At 42.2% G+C, this 19,357-nt stretch overlaps 1 protein-coding gene across 1 annotated transcript in view; it reads left to right on the top strand.

The window, feature by feature from the left end:
• The window catches only part of sh3bp5b (SH3-domain binding protein 5b (BTK-associated)), a 54,002-nt gene extending 36,580 nt beyond the window's left edge, over window positions 1-17,422 (top strand). Inside the window, exons 4-9 of the mRNA XM_084727513.1 lie at window positions 7,057-7,221; window positions 7,863-7,993; window positions 11,273-11,315; window positions 12,432-12,651; window positions 14,161-14,529; window positions 16,541-17,422. Coding sequence (XP_084583639.1) covers window positions 7,057-7,221; window positions 7,863-7,993; window positions 11,273-11,315; window positions 12,432-12,651; window positions 14,161-14,529; window positions 16,541-16,764 — 1,152 coding nt within the window. The 3' untranslated portion in view covers window positions 16,765-17,422. The remainder of the gene's footprint in view (window positions 1-7,056; window positions 7,222-7,862; window positions 7,994-11,272; window positions 11,316-12,431; window positions 12,652-14,160; window positions 14,530-16,540) is intronic.
• Window positions 17,423-19,357: the final 1,935 nt, after the last annotated feature.

Genomic DNA, 19,357 nt, shown 5'->3' with positions numbered 1-19,357 from the left:
CTTTTTCTTACATTATGCACCTTTTACTTCATTTCATCCATTTCAAAGGTGTATTTGGTCGCCAGTTAAAGCTAAGTTAGTCAGTAAACAAACTGATAAGTTCATGAAGTCTGGCAAACAACAGAATTTTAAACTGGAAAACACAGACTCCTTATGAGAACAAGTACGGGCGCTCTGCTCGGTCTGCTTCAGTTAAGAAGGAAAATATAGCAGCGTGTTTAATGTTTGTGTTGACAGAATGAGGGAGGCAGGAGGCGGGAGGAGGGATGGATGAAGAGGGAGCGAGCACGTGTAGGATGGGTTTCTCATGGGAAACGTGACAAGAGACGAGGAGGAGGAGGAGGAGGAGGAGGAGGAGGAGGAGGAGGAGGTAGAGAAGGAAAACAAGACTAAAATTTAGCAGCACAGGCGGCCCTGTGAGGCTGTTATCATTAGTGAGATGACAAATGGAGAAACAACTTCAGTAATCCCCACTGAGGCAAAAATGTAAAGTTTGGTTTGAGGATGGTGCCAATTAAGCAAGGATGTGGTTCTGCATAGATGAAAAGAGTATCCTCTGTATAGCAGACATATTCAGGACAAGCTGGACTCATTGTTTCAGCTTTAATCTGGTGCTGTCTGGTGCTCGGGCTCCGAAAACTAAGTGAGAGTTACCCTAAACTCCTAAACTATTAGCAACTTGGACCTGCAGTGTATGGTACAGGTTGTTGTTACGATTAGGTGCAGTCCTTAGCTTAGTCCATTAGTATACTAATATGTACATACTTAGCATGATGCTTATCTTTAGCATGTCAGTGTTAGCATCAGACTTCATCGTCCACAATGAGCTCCCCTCAGTTTGCCTATTAGCATACAAATCAGCATTAATCCTAAAGTACAGCTGGAGCTGCCAGGAATTAATTTTGCAGTTATCCTCTCAAGAACTGAAGAGTTAGATGAGTTGAAAGTTTGAAGAGTTGGTGATGCTGGATGAAAAGTGAGGGAGTTACAAGAGGATTAATTCCTGGGGAGAATGAAGGTCTGAAAAAGATTTCATGGCAATCTGTCCAGTAGCTGTTAGTTACTTAGTTCAACTTTCATCAGTCTAAGCTTTACTTTATCACATTTCAGCAGTGCTGTGCTAACTTGACGTGCTAACATCAGCTTGCCTAATCAGTTCAGTTAACACCAGAGCAGCAAAACACCTCTGGACCTCTGAGCCTCCTGCACACCGTGATCAGCACGTTGTCAGAGAGCTTAAACATGTGATGGGTCGAGATCTGTTGCTCAGGGACACTTTGACAGCACAAGGAGATGTTTGTCGACACATGTTGGCTGCAGCAGCACCTTCATGTCGGACCGCAGGAGACAGTTCTGTAGGTAACACATGTTTCTCTGTAGCGTTTGCTCAGCATGTGGATCCAGGCAGCGTGGAATACAAAACCGAACACATGACGACAACAAGGCAGAGGTTGTTTGCGTCTTGCTGTGCTGGCATGTTGATGGGCGTCGATAATGAAATTACAGCGAGCATGCAGTGATGTCAGCGCGTCTAGACTGGAGGCTGACCAGGAGAACTGATGGAAGACTGATACTGGATCTGTCGATTGAAACTGCTGATGAATGACAAGTTTTTACAGATATTCAGTGCATGTTGCCTTGACTAAATCAGTATAAAGTGAATAAAATAGAGCTGCACATTTCATAGAGATATAATGGTAATGCAAATATGGTCAAGTTGCTTATACAAATTGCGGAAGCTGCAATTTTTTTGTTAAATGAAGAATGTGTAACAAAACAGCATTATAATAAAGTGCTTAAGTACCGTAAAAATGACCTGACCTTATCAGAAAACATGTTTGTTTGGTCCACAGACTCAAAGAAACGTCACATTATCTTGACTTTAATCTTGAAAATTTTCATTTCCACTAATTGTGAATCAGTCTGCCAGTTTTTTTTTTTTTACCATATCGTGCAGCCCTAAAACAATAATCAGTATTAATTAAATAAACCAGTGGAATCAGTTCAGGTTAAGTTGCTAAGATCCCAAAGTTGCACGATTTGGTAAAAAAGTCATGTTGTGATTATTTGACTGAAATTGCAATATGTGATATGAATAACGGAAATCAGTTTTGCATTACAATTTTCACGTTCACTGAAAACATGTTTTCTTTCATCTGGAGAACAAGATTTTTAGGCCAGGTCATCTCTGCAGCACTGCAGTACCTCAGTATAATGCTGTTTTCTCACGCAGTTTTCCTTGATCAAAATTTGTGATTTGGATGCTGCACTACCAAAGACACAGCGTTTTCCCTACCATCGTCTACAGTCTCTGTTCTCTGTGACTGAGATGGAGACTGACACAGACACAGAGAGCAAAGTTTCTACAGTAACTCACTTGGCATAAACTGGGTCAGTGGAATCAACTTCTGATTTAATATTCAGTAAACTCTCTTCACCTGCTTCAGATTTTTCTCTCAGTACAGTTTCCTACAGTCTGCGTCAGTTTATTTCTTTCTCCTCTTCTTGTCGAGCCGTTTGCTTCAAAACATCAAAAAAACTCAAAGTGCTTGTCAAGCTTTGACACACACACACACACACACACACACACACACACACACACACACACACACACACACACACACACACACACAGAGAGAGGTGAGCTGGAATTCACTGCAGCACATCAGTGATGATTTATCACATTCATACTGTACGTTATATTTGCATACACACCGTTCTCTCACTCTCTCTCTCACACACACACAGACACACACACACACACACACACACACACACACACACACACACACACACACACACACACATCCTCCCTCACTCATTCAGTCACAGAAAAACTCCTTATTCTGGGTTAAAGTCGGTGCTGCCAGCTCCAGCTTACACATCAGAACAGGGAAGGAAAGGATTAGCTTAATGCTGCTGACACCATTACACACACACACACACACGCACACACACACACACACACACACGTGCTCTTTGGTTTCAGAGCCTATGAAGTTGTGGCCTTAGTACTAAAAGCTCGTAAATAAGATGCCACACACTGCATTCGTTCTTTGGAAGATTTTTCTATGTGTTGACTGATTTTACCTCAAAGGTTTTGACTGGCGGTTATTTTCTCGAATGATTGATCAGTTGTTTGGTCCATAAAATGTCAGAAAATATTGAAAAAAGTTGATCAGTGTTTCCTAAAACCCAAGATGACGTCCTCAGACATCAACCCAAAGACATTCAGCTTACTGCCTGAGAGGAGTGAAGAAACCAGAGAGAATTTTGACTTCATTCTTTAAAAATCACTCAAAACGATTAATCGGTTGTCAGAAATAATTGCTGATTAATTTAATAATTGATTAAGCAGTTATCCGTTGCTCGGTTGTTTTACTCTAAAGATGGTTTCACCACGCTCTGTATCGTTTTCAAAAAGAGCAACAGAGCGGTGAGTTTTCGTCACAGGAGAGACTTGAAAAACGGAGGACTTATTTTCTGTCTGACTCTGATGAAGACACGTCTGATGTCGAAACGTTAAACAGAACAGAGACTCACATTTTCCTGTAATTAGACACTTACTCAGCACAGATGTAGATGAGTTTCTGTCTCCATAAACAATCTGCTGCTAATGTCACATTATTTTGGGTAATTATTGTAGCGATAATCAGCAGCTTGTGGATCATCTTCGTATCTTTGTTTAAAGCAAATCACCATAAAAGCTGTGCAGAGGGAGCTGAGTTTAGTTTGTGATGCTAACGCTAACTCCAGCTAAAGCACAGAGCTGTCAACTGTATCAATATGGCCGTCAGATTTTTACTCAGCAATACAAAGACTGGTGCACAACTGTATGTCCTTCAGACGTGGTCACAACTTAGCTGTCATCGTCACGCTGCCATGTTGCCCCTGAAATGGGACACAGTTTGTGTGTTTGTGTGAACAGAGAAAGGACAGGGACGCAGACAGCAGGACCTTCACTGTGCTGCTGTGCTGGAGTGATGCAGACCGCAGGATGCTGCAGCACCGAGCTCTTACAGTCTCTCTGTAGTTTTTTTTTTTTTTTTTTATCGGCCTGCAGCATTTTGCAGCAAGAAGAGCAGCACGCTGACAGAGAAAATGGGTTTTTTACCGTCTCTGTCATCATCTTTTTACACCCACCTCATCCATCACAGCCCACAGTGGAGACAAACACTTCAGAATACTTTACAGCAAGAATAATACATGACACAGGGTCGGGATGATTTTGTACTGCGAGATAATAGATATCAAAATGATGGAGATTTTACTGTTTTCTTTCTACCGAGGTGTCTGTTCCCTTGACATCTCTGTTGTCATAAGAACAGGACTGCTTTGTTGTAACACTGGATTAGACAGACATTCCTGTCTTGTTATTTTACTTAGAGGTGAAACAATTAGTTAATTATTCTGCAGCTATTATGATAATTGTTTGATGAGTTGCTTGGTCAAGTCTTCTGGTGTCTGTTTGTTTCTGCTTTGACTGTGTTGGTCAGCCACAACAAGTGATCTGAATATGTCAGTAATTATATGGATATTTTTCATTGTTTTCAGAAAGAAATCAAGAAAAAAATCAACAGAATAATAATTAGTGATAATTAACATTTGTTGCAGCTGCTTGATTTTTAAATAAACTCAGTATGCAGAGGTTTGATCCTTCCCGTAACAACACGTCAGAATAAACATTTGGTTAAACAATCCTAGTTTGTTAGAAATCTTGTTTCTCTTTAGAGCGTCCTTGTATGAACCGTGACATTTCCTGCTGATAAATCCACAAATTAAGGTGCATACCAGAGAAAATCTTTGCAATTTCTGCACCGTCAACAGGAGAAAAATAAAATCACGGCTGTTTTCAGGTTGTGAAACAAATCACTTCACCTTGAAAAGTCTCCTGAAGCGACCCTTTCTTCTGTGAAATTATGCAAGGCAGGCATAGTTTGGTTCTATTAGTAGGCAAATGTTACTTTATTTATTGTTAGAAAATCTAATCTACTCATTTAAGTGACATGTTTTCTGTGTTCTGAGATACTCGGAGAAATTCAGTGAAAGTATTTCTTCATCAAAAGATTCTGAAAATGTAGGAGAACATTATTAATACATTGGTCCTGTGCAGCTATACTACTGGCATGCAGTAAATTGATTCACACACACACACACACACACACACACTCAAACACACACACCATATCAAAACTCTTTTGTCCGTGTATCCACGCTCTGAACACGACAACAGTCTTATCTTCAGTCAGACAGATGACGTCAGTGAAGTCTTTTGTTGTGCGGCGCTCGACTGTGACAACAAAGATCTTTGTGAGCTGGTCTTTAAAGTTTCACTTTAATACACTTAAATATCTGATCTGGGGTTTTTTTGCCCTGTTTGTTTGTGTCATGGGGCATTTTTCATTTTTTTCTGACATTTTATCAACTTACAGACTGAAAAAAAACAATCGACAGATTAATTCAGGAAAACGTGTGTTAGTTGCAGCCCTGAAATATTTTGGAAAAATAACCAAATGCAGATGCATGCAGACACAGAATTACAATAAATATTGAATCTTCTTAAAGCTGCTGTAGACAAAAACTTCCTCGTATCATTCCGCCAAGTCCCTCCCATCAAACCCGCGAGTTTGAATGGCAGCAGGAGTCGTCAACCAATAGGAAGGCCCGCTCTCCAAAGTGACCTATAATTGGCCAGAGTCTTTCATCGTGGGCTAGATTTTCTAAAGCCTGAACATGTAGTCAAGAGGAGGAGCAGAGGTCTAGTTTTCCCTCAGACCTTTGAATTTTAACATCCTGAAAGGTTTTTGTCCAGAGAGGTAAAAAATAAACTGCTGATCCCAGGTTTAAACAATCAAAGTTCATGTTAGGATCTTACTGGACAGCTTGTATAAACTAGATTCTCCAGATTTTTTCAGACTTTTTTTATTTTTACCTCAGAGCAGGGTTTGGTGAAGGACAACAGTTTCTCATGAGAGAAAAACAAGAGAACGGGAACCACGTTTAACATAAAAAAAACAAAATGCATTCTTGTATTCTGCAGAACCACTTTGTGGATGATAAGTGCTTATTGAGTGCAGTCCCACGGTGGATTCGTGGAGATGTTGTGGAGTTCATGTCTGAATACGAGAGGAGGCTTGTGGGAGTCAATCAGCAGCTGAAGTGTGAAGATTAAAGCCGCTTTCACAGCTAACTGATGTTTGTTTATTAGCTGAATCACTGCTCCACGAGGAACAGATGCAACACAGAGAAAGTAATTTCTCCAGAGCTCCTCGGATCAACTTTAACCCCTGACTCACAGACCTGCATCGGCTTTTTGTTGACCACATGTGCATAAATATGATCCACATACTGACTGTAGATAGGAGCTTGACCATCCGGTCTGCGTGCGTGTTGTGGACGAGGGCAGCCAGAGTAAAGTCAAACACATTCTCAGTGTGTCCACCAGGGCCGCCTCTTGTCTCTGATCATGTTTGTGATATTCATGGACAGAATCTCAGAGTGTGAGGCGGCCAGGATGAGGGTCGGCACCTCCAAGTCTGAGGCCATGGGCCTCTGCTGGAAAACAGTGGATTTCTCCCTCTGGGTGGGGAGTCGGTGCCCCAAACAAAGAAATTCAAGTGTCTCGAGATCTTGTTCACAAGTGACGGGAAGGTGGAGCGTGAGGTCAACAGGTGTTTTGCTGTAGCATCAGCAGTGATGTGACCACTGTGGTGAAGAGCGAACCGAGACATAAGGCAAAACTTTTGATTTGCAAGTTGATGACATCCCAAGACATTTGAGTAGTGACTGAAAGAATGAGATTGTGGATACAAGCAGCTGAAGTGAGTTTCCTTCGTGGGCTGATTGAGCTCAGCCTCAGAGATACGGTCAGACATCCAGAGGGAGCTCGGGAAAGTGTTGCTGTGGAGAGGGATGACTGGACTGATCTGCTCAGCCTGCAGCCACTGCAACCCGACCCTGAACAGGCGGAGGGAAATGGAAGAATAGACGGAATCAGCTGACATCAGATTAATCAGCAGCAGTTCTGATAATGGACGATGTCTCTGTGTCTTCCAGGCCCAGCTGGAGGCCCAGAAGGCCACCCAGGACTTCCAGAGAGCCACTGAGGTCCTGCGGGCGGCGAAGGAGACCATCTCCCTGGCTGAGCAGAGGCTCCTGGAGGAGGACAACCGGCAGTTTGACTCGGCCTGGCAGGAGATGCTGAACCACGCCACCCAGCGGGTGAGAAAGGGGTACAGGGCTTGAGGGGGCTTCGCTGAATCTTTTAGTTTTCGAGCTGTCTTTTTCTTTACACCTTTCTAAATGTATTTTGTGGCATTTTATTCTTCTTTCTTCCTTGCTTTCATCATCAGAGGTGCTGGTTGACAGTAGTAACTATGTTTGCAGTCAGGGCTTGTGTCCATATAGCATTTTTCTTTGGCAGAAAAGTGCTGGTGGGCCCCATCTAATATATGATTGGTTGCCAGACTTTTATGAAAAGTTCCAAGATTTTTAGCTTGAAGCGCTCAGAGCGGCCACACAAAAGTCCCAGCGCTCTGAAAAAGATTCTGGGTGCAGCACTTTTTATCTAGGCGCCCACTCCTTATTGAAAAAGATGCTGGTGCTCAGAAAAGATAAACTCCATATGGACGCAAGCCCTTAAGCTGACATTTTAACTTGTGACGAGGAGAGTGTGTGTGTGTGTGTGTGTGTGTGTGTGTGTGTGTGTGTGTGTGTGTGTGTGTGTGTGTGTGTGTGTGTGTAGCTGCTTGCTTCTTCCTGCTTAAATTTTTCCACAAACTCAACTTGAAGTGCTATTAAAGCTATTTAACTTCAAAGCGTGGCTGATGTGTCTGACACTGAGCTCTGATTGGATGTTACAGGTGATGGAGGCGGAGCACACCAAGACAAGGAGCGAGCTGGTGCACAAGGAGACGGCGGCCAAATACACGGCAGCCATCAGCCGCATGAAGCAGCTGGAGAAAAAACTCAAACGCACCATCAACAAGTCAAAGTAAGTCTGCTGTTACACTCGGAAGGTCAAATCTAAAAACTGCTTATTAATGTTGTGACAGAGGAGCAGAGACAGGATGGTCACGTGCACTTCGGCAGCCATACTGGAGCTCAGCAGCTTTAAAAAACTGTTCACATTTTTACTTGTAAAACCTGCTGGTTTTAGTTTTAGAGCCATACATACAAGAACATACTTTGAGAACAAAGTGGAAAGAGTTTAGAAAAACTTTCCTTCATTTGGCAGTTTGACAGTCTGCTTCAGCAAGACTGTACTGTGAGTGTTAACAAGTTATGTCATATTTTTCTTCTTATTTCTGCTAGAAATCAATTTTAATGCTAATGGAAGATGAGCACAAATTAAAATCCTGGCAAAACCTTTTTGTCCTCCTGTTCTTAAGTCAGAAACACGGGAGAAAACAATCTAGACTTAGAAAATGGACGGGCGGTAGCTGCACACATCCAGATAACATTTCATTCTGGTGCTGGACCAATAGAAAACAGCCATGACGCTCCCTTCAGTGCAGTTAATTGGCTAATCCACAAGTGAAATTTCGAACTGATGCTCATGGGAGCTGCAGAGTGTGGACCTTCTCTCATGTGATGAATCACCAGATTTGTTTTTGCCACTCTTGCCTCTCAGGGTTTCTGTAGAAATCGATCTAATGAAGTGAAACCGTTTGCTTTACCGGACGATGCGGTTTCTGGTTTCCCAGTCAGGTTAAACCAGATCCACCCATTCAGCCCTGATGTGGTCTGACGTCTTTATCTTTTAATGTTGCATCTCGGCAGTTTTTATAAGTCAGGTTGCTCTTCTCTGTTCTGCGGAAAGTGGTTTCTCTGTGAAGCAGTGAAACTTCTCAGTCAGAACCATATCTGTTTATTTCAGTCAGGTGTTAAAGGGGAAGTCTGAGTAAATGTGGTGCTGTCACGAGGCCATAGTTTAAGGAAATAATGTGGCTGCCACACAGAAACCTCAGAATTAGTCATGATCCAGGTGACATATTTGAAATGAAAATATGATAAATAAAAAGTCCAGGACGCAGAATTCCCTCAATATTTCTGTGGTATTTCTCAGAGATCATGTGCCAATCCTTTAATTTTAAGCCACATTTGTCATGTAAAAATGTGTCGTTTATAAATGTTTTCAACAGGATGACTAAGCTAAGAGTTATAGTTCAGAGCTCCAAACCAACTTTTTCACATCCTTCCCCACAAAATCTCACATGGGGGAGTACGGACATTGTTGCACAGCAGCCACTCTGACACAGCTGCCTGCAGATGTGTCTGCAGACAATTTTTTTTATTGTCCTCATGAGTGCAGGCATCAGCTGATGAGGAATATCTCAAAATGCCACAAAGGCAGCTCAGTTAATAGGCCAGTCTATCACAGGCGTTGGCAACCTGCGGCTCCTGCTTTTGCCTCTGGGGCTTTGTAGGTCCAAAGAGATTCTTACATACTCCGGTTGTCCTCCAGTTTGTCAGAGAAGCTGCGAAGAGCAGCTTTTTGGCTCTGGGTGCAGAGGAAGGACAAGTGCTGGAGTAACAGCTAGCATGAGGACTGGCTGCAGGGGGTGGCAGGGTGCCCCGCCACGAGGAGACGTTCTGGGTTTAAAGGATGAAATGTTGGAGATCGGTGGTACCTGGGTGACGAGTATAGCCACAGCAATACTTCATCTACCTGTATGATTAAAGTAGCCTCTGTGTAGTCTATATAGCAAATGAAGAAATGTTTTAACATTTTGTCAACTAGAATATGTGTTTACGTCTACATCGTGAGTCTTGCTTGGCTAGTTATGGATGCCAAAACCACAAAAAGAAAAGTCTCAGAGGAAAATATATAACTTAACAATTGCATCTCCAGACAGATTTTCTTTTTTGGACAAAAAATGGCTCTTATTACTGTACTGTACACACTGTTTGCACAGCAGGGTTTCAGGTTTCCGACGCCAGTTATCATTGAAAACTAAAAACTGTAAATCCTCTGCCCTATATTTAGGCCCACAAACTCTTAAAGCATGCATACCTCAAAATCCGCCTGCAGACAGATGGAAGCAGTGTGAGCCTCGTGTTGGTTAATGAAGGTGCAGATCAGCACTGAAAATTACATCATGTCTTAATGCCTTTCTCTCACACTTTTCATTAACAGGCTGTCAAGACCTTCACAGTTAATTTCCCTGTTGAGTAAACACTGAATGTTTGGAGCTCAGGGTTATGTTTCTTCAGTAAAACTTAAGTTGAAGTGCTGTGTTAATTTAAATTACATAAGACCCTCCCTCAATCCTCGTGTCTCCATCTTATCGCCTTTGGAAGGCCGTGTCAGCCTCCCGCTGTTACTAATGCTCTCCAGACGCAGAGGTACAGTCAATGTACAGGCGGTGATATATGAACAGTTAACTAAGAAGTCAGAAAAAAGTCACTTCACACATGTTTATCCAATCAGGAATGAAACCCTAAAATCCCTGTGTGTCGGTTGGAAACATCAGATTTGATGCAGCCCAGTTTGAGAACCAGCAAACACCAAAGATTACACACCAAAAACAGTCTAGATGGATAAATAACACTACAGGCCAGAGGGAAAATAGTTGATTTAACAGATTTTGGGGTAAACTTTTCTTTTAAAATGTCTTAAATACGATTATGACCGAAGTTAATGTTACTTTTATAAGTTGTATTAACTGCAGTCTCACTTTTAAATGTGTTTCTGGAAGAAATTTGTCAGGATCACGCTGTAACAATTAGAAAATAAAAACTCCCACAAAGCTGATTCAAACTATGTTCCCTCATTCTGATATCGCTTAAACTTTTGTACCTTTCAATTTGTTGATTCTGTACTTGAAGCATCACTGAAAACAGGCGTGGTGCCATATTTTTATAAACTGAAGTATAAAACATGGATTTCTTAACTGAAACTTCACAATCTCAAGCAGGTGAAAAAAAACAAATCAGCGTTCTGGATCTTCACTTCAGTCGCAGCTGTTTTAATTTGCAGCACTTGTTTCTGTGTGTTACTTTTCTTATTGAATTATCAGCTGCAGCGTTGCTGTGTGTCGCCTCAGCGGGGTGTTAATCCGCTCTGCATCGTTCACTCATCCAGCATCACAACCCCTTTATCTCCCTCTCCTCCTCCGGGTTGCCATGGTGATGATGTGGGTACTGCTCTTTTTCTGGGTTACTCTGTATTTTTCCCCTCTGATCTAATCTTCTCCTCTCTTCTCTCCCTCCCTCCTCTCTCCTGACCTCTCCCTCCCCTCCTCCTCCTCCTCCTCCTCCTCCTCCGCAGGCCCTACTTCGAGATGAAGGCGAAGTACTATCTGCAGCTGGAGGTACGTGACGGCTGCTCGGCTGTAATTTACTTCTCTCACGACCCCGCCGATCCCCTCTGAAGGTTACGAGGACGCCGTCCTTGTTGGCAGTGTTTATGGAGTCGTATTAGAGCTCGATAAAGGGTTAAATACCTTGACCATAAAACTCCAAACATTCAGAATCTGTTGACTCACTGCGTTGATGCTGCAGTGTTGATGCTGTAGTTAAGTCTTTGTGCTTTAGGCTGTGATCAGACTGGAGCTGTTTTTCTCTGATTCAAACACAAAGAACAGCTGTTTGCATTGTTCGGAACAAAGAGCATCATGACTCTTAACACAGTGTGAGTGCTCTGCAACACAAAGCTTCAATTTTTGATCCATTTTTCTATTGACTTGAGGAGAACTCTTCCAAAAATCTGTCTTTGTTCATTTGCAGCAGTTACAGTGGATTCCAGTGGAGACTCAAACATATCAAAACATCTTTGCAGAATTATCCACTGCTCTTCTCTTGATCTGGATGTTTGGCACGTTCCAGAAAGTTCTCCACAACCGAGCTTAATATACGGCTTCCATGTCAGAAAGTAGCATGTCAAATAGGGACACTCTCTAATCATCTAATTATCATTTATCAAAACCTGTTTTCTCCACCTTTGTCTCTACCGCTCCGATGCTCTCAGTTCCTGTGCTAAATGCGAGCTAAGCCAGATAAATTATCTGCTTTTTCTACAAAGAAAAAATCTATAAATAAGAAAAAGCAGGAATATATAAACCTGTATCACTGTTGGCCCAATGTGGCGATCCTGAGTCGCCGTTTCTGTGGACAATTTGAAGCTTTGTTGTCTACTGTGAATTCAAGTTTTCAACAGGTGTGGTCCTTCAAAGGGAGGAGGTATATGTGATGACAAAATGAGGAGAACGTTTGATTACTTTATTTATTTATAAATGTTCAAATTCTCAAATCAACTCATCCACCAACATCAAAACCCCAAACCCTTTTGGAAGAAAGTTCTACCTCTCCAAAGTTCAGAGACTAAGAATCTGTGAAATGATGTAAGGAAGTCTAATCACAGTCACTGTGTGAGTGTGATTTCTTCATCGTCACCCTCCTCTCCCTCCCTCTGATCGTCTCCCCTCCAGAACCTGAAGAAGAATGTGGACGAGCGGCAGGCCAAACTGTCCCAGGCCAAAGGAGAGTACAAGACGGCCCTCAGGAACCTGGAGATGATCTCCGACGAGATTCACGAGCGCCGACGGAGCTCCGCCATGGGACCCCGGGGCCGCGGCGTGGGCGCCGAGGGCGACAGCGTCTCCAGTGACGACATCTCCAACTTTAAGATGGAGTCCGACGGGATTTCCAGTGAGTACAGTATGACGTGTCTGAAAGAGAACCACGGTCACTGTTCCCTCTGTTGTCTCAGAGTCTCTCTTTACTGTGTCAGTCTGATGGTGATGTTTATAACACAGCAATATGTGTTACAAGCTATTCCATCAATCTGTTTGTAGTCCAGCCCTCTGGTGACTCTTTAAACATCAGGTGTAACTGGAACGAGATTTATTTGCCAATCTGTTGTCATTTAGCTTCCCTTTCATGTTAAATTGGTTCAGTAAAGTAACTTTTCAAATAGCCCAGACAGAAAATGTTATGTGTTAGAGGGAAAAACTGATCCGGCAAACACATTCCTTGGGCAGAAATTGGTTTTTGAAAGGGTCTGTCGGCTCTCTGGCTCTTGTATAGCTGCTGTTCCACCTGGAAGCACTTGTGGAGGCGAGACGGACTCTTCAGGAGAGATGCTCACGTCAGTATACTTGGTCGAGGAAACGCAGACTGAATGAGCTCTCATCTGTCCCCTTGAATTCCTGGTTTGTGATTCTTGGAAAGCCTGATAAGGGCCAGAGAGTTAAAGGACTTCAGAGAAAACAGAAACCACCGGAGGACGGCAGACAGCTGATGACATAAACACGTTAACTGAATTTACTTCACATATGCTGTGAAGAGAGGAGAGTCTGTCTGATGAGTCTGAACTCAAACACACACATAACCCCTAAAAAACACCCGGAAATAAACAGACAACTACACACCTAACCCCGACCTTTACCCTAAATTAATCCTAAACCTAATTCTAACCTCCATCACCTGAACTCTAAGTCTTAACCCACATTTTCGATATGAAAATCTGAAAAAAATGAAGCATTTTTAATCTCTAAAAGGCAGAGGCTGAGTGAGAAAAAAAATTACTAATTACAGAAAGAAAAGAAACAGCTGAAGTTGAAATTAAATGGAAATGTGCCCTGTGCATCACGTTGGTCTTGACTTCGGAATAAATAGCCTGGCGTTACCATGGTAACCACCACAGCAGCAGCAGCGGCGTCCAATCCCAAAGTGGACACTGCGATTACAAAGTTAACCTGTGCGAAGAAAAGGAATCTGTGGCCGATTGATACAGCGACAGACGCTGACGGTGTGTTCATGTGCTTCAGTTAACGTCAGGGAAAATGAGTCACGCTCGTCTGGAAAGTGAGGTGACGGTTTAGAGTCCTCTCAGTTCTTTTTATATCTGTCTGATCATACTCACACTTTTCTTCTTCTCCACATCTTTCCCTTTTTCTTCTCACTCCTCTCTTCCTTCTCCCTTTGTCCATCATTCCTTCATCTTTTTGTCCTCTGCTCCCTCTTCCCTTTCTCATTTGTTCCTCCCCTTCCCTTCCCTCCATGTTTTCCTTCCTTTTTCTTTCCTCTCTCTTCACTCTTTGTCTCCTTTTCTTCCCCCTTTTACATTTTGCTTTCCTCTCCCTCTTCACTGCCAATTCTTGCTCTTTGCCTCTGTTTCTATCTCTTCCCATCTTCCCTCCTCTTTCTTTCCTGCAGTGGCGTCGGTGTGCTTCGACGACGAGGCTTGCGGCGGCAGCAGCATCATGTCGGAGGAAGACTCTGAGACTCGCTCCACCTGCAGCCTGGGCTCGTCCCCCTGCAGCCCTCAGGAGCTCCTGTCACCCTGCCCATTCGCCAGCTCCAGCTCCTCCTCCTCCTCCTCCTCCTCCTCCTGCGCATCCTCCTCTGCCTCTTCATCACCCACTCCTTCCTCCTCCTCCTCCTCACCGTCTCCTCTGTCCAGACCCTGCAGCCTGGACCTGCCCAGCACCGTGTCGCTGTCGGACTTCGGCCTCATCTCGCCGGTGCTCGGGCCTCGCAGCGAGTGCAGCGGAGCGTCGTCACCAGAGTGCGACCTGGAGAGAGGTCGGTGATTTCTCTGTGTGTGTTTCAAGATTTAGGAAATAAGTTCACTTTTGCACCCTCTAAAAAGTTTCTTTTTACATGCTGCATGATTTACTATACTTCTGTTATATGAGCCAAATATCTTTCTCTCCAAACCAACCAAACTCCATTAGCAAAATCAGTCATTTTACCTTGCAGAACAGAGGAATTGCTGGTCTACTGCTGCCTCAATCTATGAGTTGTTCGTGTTATTGTGTGGCTTTGGTGACTCCGAACTAACCATTTAAAACACAGAAGTCACACAATAACACAAACAAACTAACAGATGGAGGCAGCAGTAGACCAGCGACTCCTGTGTTCTGCGAGGTAAAAACAGTGTTTTTGTGAATGGAGTCTGGTTTGTTTGTAGAGAGCAATATCTGGCTGGAATAGTGGTGGTTTCCTGTCTGAAAAGGTCATCTGATAGTAAGGTAAAGCTGTGAAAATATTAAGTAAAATATTGTATTACCCAGTGTACTATTCTAGGTAATACAGTGACTATGGATACGTACCACATACAGTCCCTCTTCAAAAAAAAAAAAAAATCCCTTCAAGTGTTTAAAATGAAATAAATCTTTAACTTTGAACCTTAAACGCCACTAAAAAGTATGTTATAAAATATTGTGCACAATAAGTCACATGGAAATGACACTGATGGTCAAAAATGCACAAAACAATTGATTGCTGCAATTTACTACACAGTCACCAGTTTATTAGGTTGATAAATAATGACATAATGTAAGTTGCAGCTCTGCTGTATTCTAGATGTAAAGATAATGAACACAGAGTTTTAAGAGATAAGAAAGAACTATGTTGGGTGTATTAATCTGTTTCTATGAGTCAGTGTTGACTGTTCAGGTGCACGTGAGAGCTGCTCACCATCAGCTGTAAATTGGTCCATTTGTGTGCAGCACGTGCCACGCAGCAGAGAGACAAACAGAAAAAGACACAGGGAGGTGAGATGGATGATGTTTGAGAGAATCTATTCTGGGTGAGACGCACCGTCTCGTGCTACCTGCTCGACTCGCACCTGCTCCGCCGCAGGAGCCGATTAGTCAAAGTGGCAGCGAGCCGAGTGCATCACCTGCAGACACGAAACACATCTGCAAGAGTTCAGCACACCTTTGCACTTAATGAACCCCCGCTGTGCGTTTGTGCTCACCTCTTAGTTCACATGAATGAGATATCTCAGCTTACTTTGTATGTTGTTGAAATGATGTCTTTCTCTGGCAGATGTGGTTTCACTTTTTCTTATTCTGTCTCACTCCTTGAAACATTTCACAAGCTGTGCTCCCACCAAACATTTTGATATTCAGCTTGTCTAAGCACAGCAGTTTACTTTGACAATCTTGGGAAATCTGCTACAACCAAACACATCCAGTTTAAATTGATTGGTGAATTGTAGGTTAAAAAAATAATAGGACCAAAACGCTACTGAGACTTTTGAGGCTGATGCTGATGTCGCTCTCACACAGATTAATCATGATAAAAATCATAACCATCCTTTTTAATTTGATTTTCTGAGTAGGATATTTTTCAGTTGACCTAAGTTAAGATTTTAGATGTGTAGGTTACATATGCATTACATATATATTTCAGTGTGAAGCAGGTTTGAAATAGTCATTTAAATATCGCTGAAAAACAGGATGGAAATCAGACATTTCTTTTAGTTTCATGTGTTAATGTGTAGAAGGTGAGGATTTAAATGGTTGCTATGTCAGAACTTAGTCAGAAAAGTGAGTGTAAAAAGTTTTATGGGAAACTGAGGAATTTTTTTCCATTAACCTTTTGTAATGCCATACTTCAAAATGTGCATAAAAATAATTTGATGGATGCACAGCTTCTGTCTGCTGCCTCCATCACTTTTAGAAGAAGACTTCTCTTCAAAAGGAAGAGGAACTCAGAATCTACCAAAGTTTGAAAAACTTGAATAATTAACGCCGGTCATGCTCACATCTCGTTAACCGTTCACTGACCTCCTCCTGTGCTGCAGGTGACCGGGCTGAAGGCGCAGAGGGGGATCTGGACAACGCTCCGACCGCCAACAACAACAACAGCAGCAGCTCCGTTTCCAGCACCAAGAAGAGCTTCAGCCTGGAGGCACGCTTCAGCTTTCTGAACCTGCGCCGCCCGCGCGCCGACAACGCCAAAAACACAGACAACTGTTCCCAGAAGGCCGACGCCGGGCAGACTGTGGTCTTGGTCAAAGGAGTCTGAGAACCAAAAAGAAAGAGAGAAATAAAAAACTTGTTGGAGAGATTTTGGCTCTGCTTTGACTCACTCTGACAAAAAAAACTGTCTGAGAAACTGTTCTGAGCTGTTTATAAGCTACCTGCCTCACCTGCACTCCATTTCCAAACTCCACGGTCAAAGAGAGACTCTGAATGTCATAGTTGGTGTAAATTAAGTGTCCTGTACATCTCAGCAGCGTTGTTACTCCCATTTTCCCCTCATGAAGGACACTGCACCTTAGGACTCTCATGCTGAGAAATTAAGAGCACTGTTATAGCTGAAAATGTTAGTTTAAGGGCGATGGAAGAAAAAGATGGTTAGAAATTATTCATGTTATTTTTCCACTGAGAGCAGAAGTACACAAGCGCCCTGCGACTTGGGGATCATCTTAAATGTCTGTCTGTTAAATAATTGGTATAACTGTTTATCAAAATTGAGAATTTATTACTGTTAAATGTTCTGCTTACGTCAACAGTTAAATGAATTAAATTAAAGATGTTCAATAAATAACTGGTCTCTTAACCTTCTGCTATATACTCCTGTATTTGATATATGTTGTATCTTCAGTTATGGATGTAAAGTGTTCAGGTTCACTGTTTATTTTCCACATAAGCCACTTAAAGTATAATTCTGGTTAATTTAAGTTTTTGCTTTTCACGCCTGGTTTTTGCCACAATGATGACTGTTTTCAAATCTGCATTTTTCTGGTGCACATTCAGTAAAGTTACTGATATTTAAAGACGAATCCTGCAAAGTACTGGAAGTAAACAAGCTGTTGTAAGAATTGTACAATTTTCTACTTTTGCATGTAGTTTTTTTGTTATAAGTCGGGAAGAGCGTGTGCAGTTCGGTAACAAAGAGTAACAAACTAAAACTCTGGGGACAAAAAAAAGGAAATGCACAACACACAAGTCCACTTTACATACTGTAGATTCACCGGACGTTTGCCAGAAGTGGATCAAGAATATGAATGAAAAGGACTTTGTCTAAAAATATTTAAGACCTGAACATCTACAGAAATATGAATTCGAAGTAGTTGTAGTTCATCACTTTAGTGTGGTGGAAGAGGTCTGTTTATCTCCACTATTACTAACTAAACTGTAAAATTTGAAGAACGTTAAAATTGCCATCCAAAAGGTTCCTTCATCGGTCACTGAGGGTCACTGTGTAACCTTGACACAGCGTCTAGAGGGGAACCACAGAGGAGCGAAAGATCCCGCAAGATTGATCATTTTAACCCAAACCATGAGAAAATCACGCAAGAGTTTCACAAATCTTAGGTTCCCTTCCAGACAAGACCAACAGATACAGAGTAACGCCGCACAACGTGCAACTGCAGTAAAAGTGGCGCCGCCAGATCGCGAAACACACAAAGCGGATGCCGGATTCGTCTATACCAAAATACAATAACAGTCACATTACAAATAAACTTAAATAGCTGCATGCAATTACTCATGACAATATTTTAAGAGTGACTTTTTAGTTAAGTTAATGAGTATCAGGGACCATGTACAAAATACATTAATCTCAAAGATGCTTTGTAACAGATTTAGCTTACAAGCTAATTTCTATCTGCAGTCCCTGAACAGGTGACTGAATTTGGTTTGAAGCGAGGACAAAGATAAAATAAGTAGGATAATGTTGGATTTTTACTGATATCAGATATATTTTCCAACTCATTTTTGGCCGATCAGGATGACGGCTCGTATAGGAACAGTGTGTAGGATTTAGCAACATCTAGTGGTGAAATAGCAGATTGCAACCAACTCAAACGCCAAGCCTGAGGGAGATGTAGACAAAAAGGTCTTGTTCTAAGGTTACGAAAAGCACAAGGATATTTTCAGGTGATCATATGTTAATGAAAACATTTATATCAAAATTATTTTCCACTTCAGCCAATAGATCCTTCTAAATGTTTACACGCTTAACTTTTAAGATGGGCAGTTAAATTTGTAGTGTTGACTGTGATCTGGTTCCTCCTTGCGTGGCCGATACTGAGCAATCACTGCAAATAGTAACCTTGCTATCTGTTTTGAACACGAGTCTCCACACTGCAGACATACTGATGATGTGCTGATATGATCATGTTTTCCCTTGAAATAACAGTTATCGCTTATAAATGAAGCAGTAAGTTTAAATGGTCCTGCTGAATTCTCTGGTATTTGGTTGCCACAGTCTTACTTGGTCTAGAATGACCAGTACTTTAGGGTGGTTAATGTTACTAAACTTTAGAGAGACAGTTCACCAGCTTAAGAGCTCTTTTCAGCTGCTGTTACATGAGGTTTTATCATGTCACGGATACACGTTTCACTGTTTTTAAATCACAAAATCAGCAAAAGCTACATGGCCTCACTTTAAAGTTTCAGTTTGTTGCACCTGAAACCACACCCACCAGTGATGTCATAGTGTACTGTCACCCTGGAGGATGCAACTGCATCAAGGTGGGAGGTTAAACCACTGGAGGTCAGCCAAAAGTAAGTGGTGGCATTTTAAAAGCAATTATCACTTTGGCAAAAAACATGAAACACAAGGCTGAAGTTCAAAGTTACTGAAGTGACCCTTTAATGCATCTCCCACA

The sequence above is a fragment of the Lutjanus erythropterus genome, chromosome 9 (genome assembly GCF_056507025.1).
Source record: "Lutjanus erythropterus isolate fLutEry1 chromosome 9, fLutEry1.hap2, whole genome shotgun sequence".
Classification (NCBI taxonomy): Eukaryota; Metazoa; Chordata; class Actinopteri; order Lutjaniformes; family Lutjanidae; genus Lutjanus; species Lutjanus erythropterus.
The sequence above is the reverse complement of the archived record's forward strand: the minus strand, read 5'-3'. Positions and strand labels throughout refer to the sequence as shown.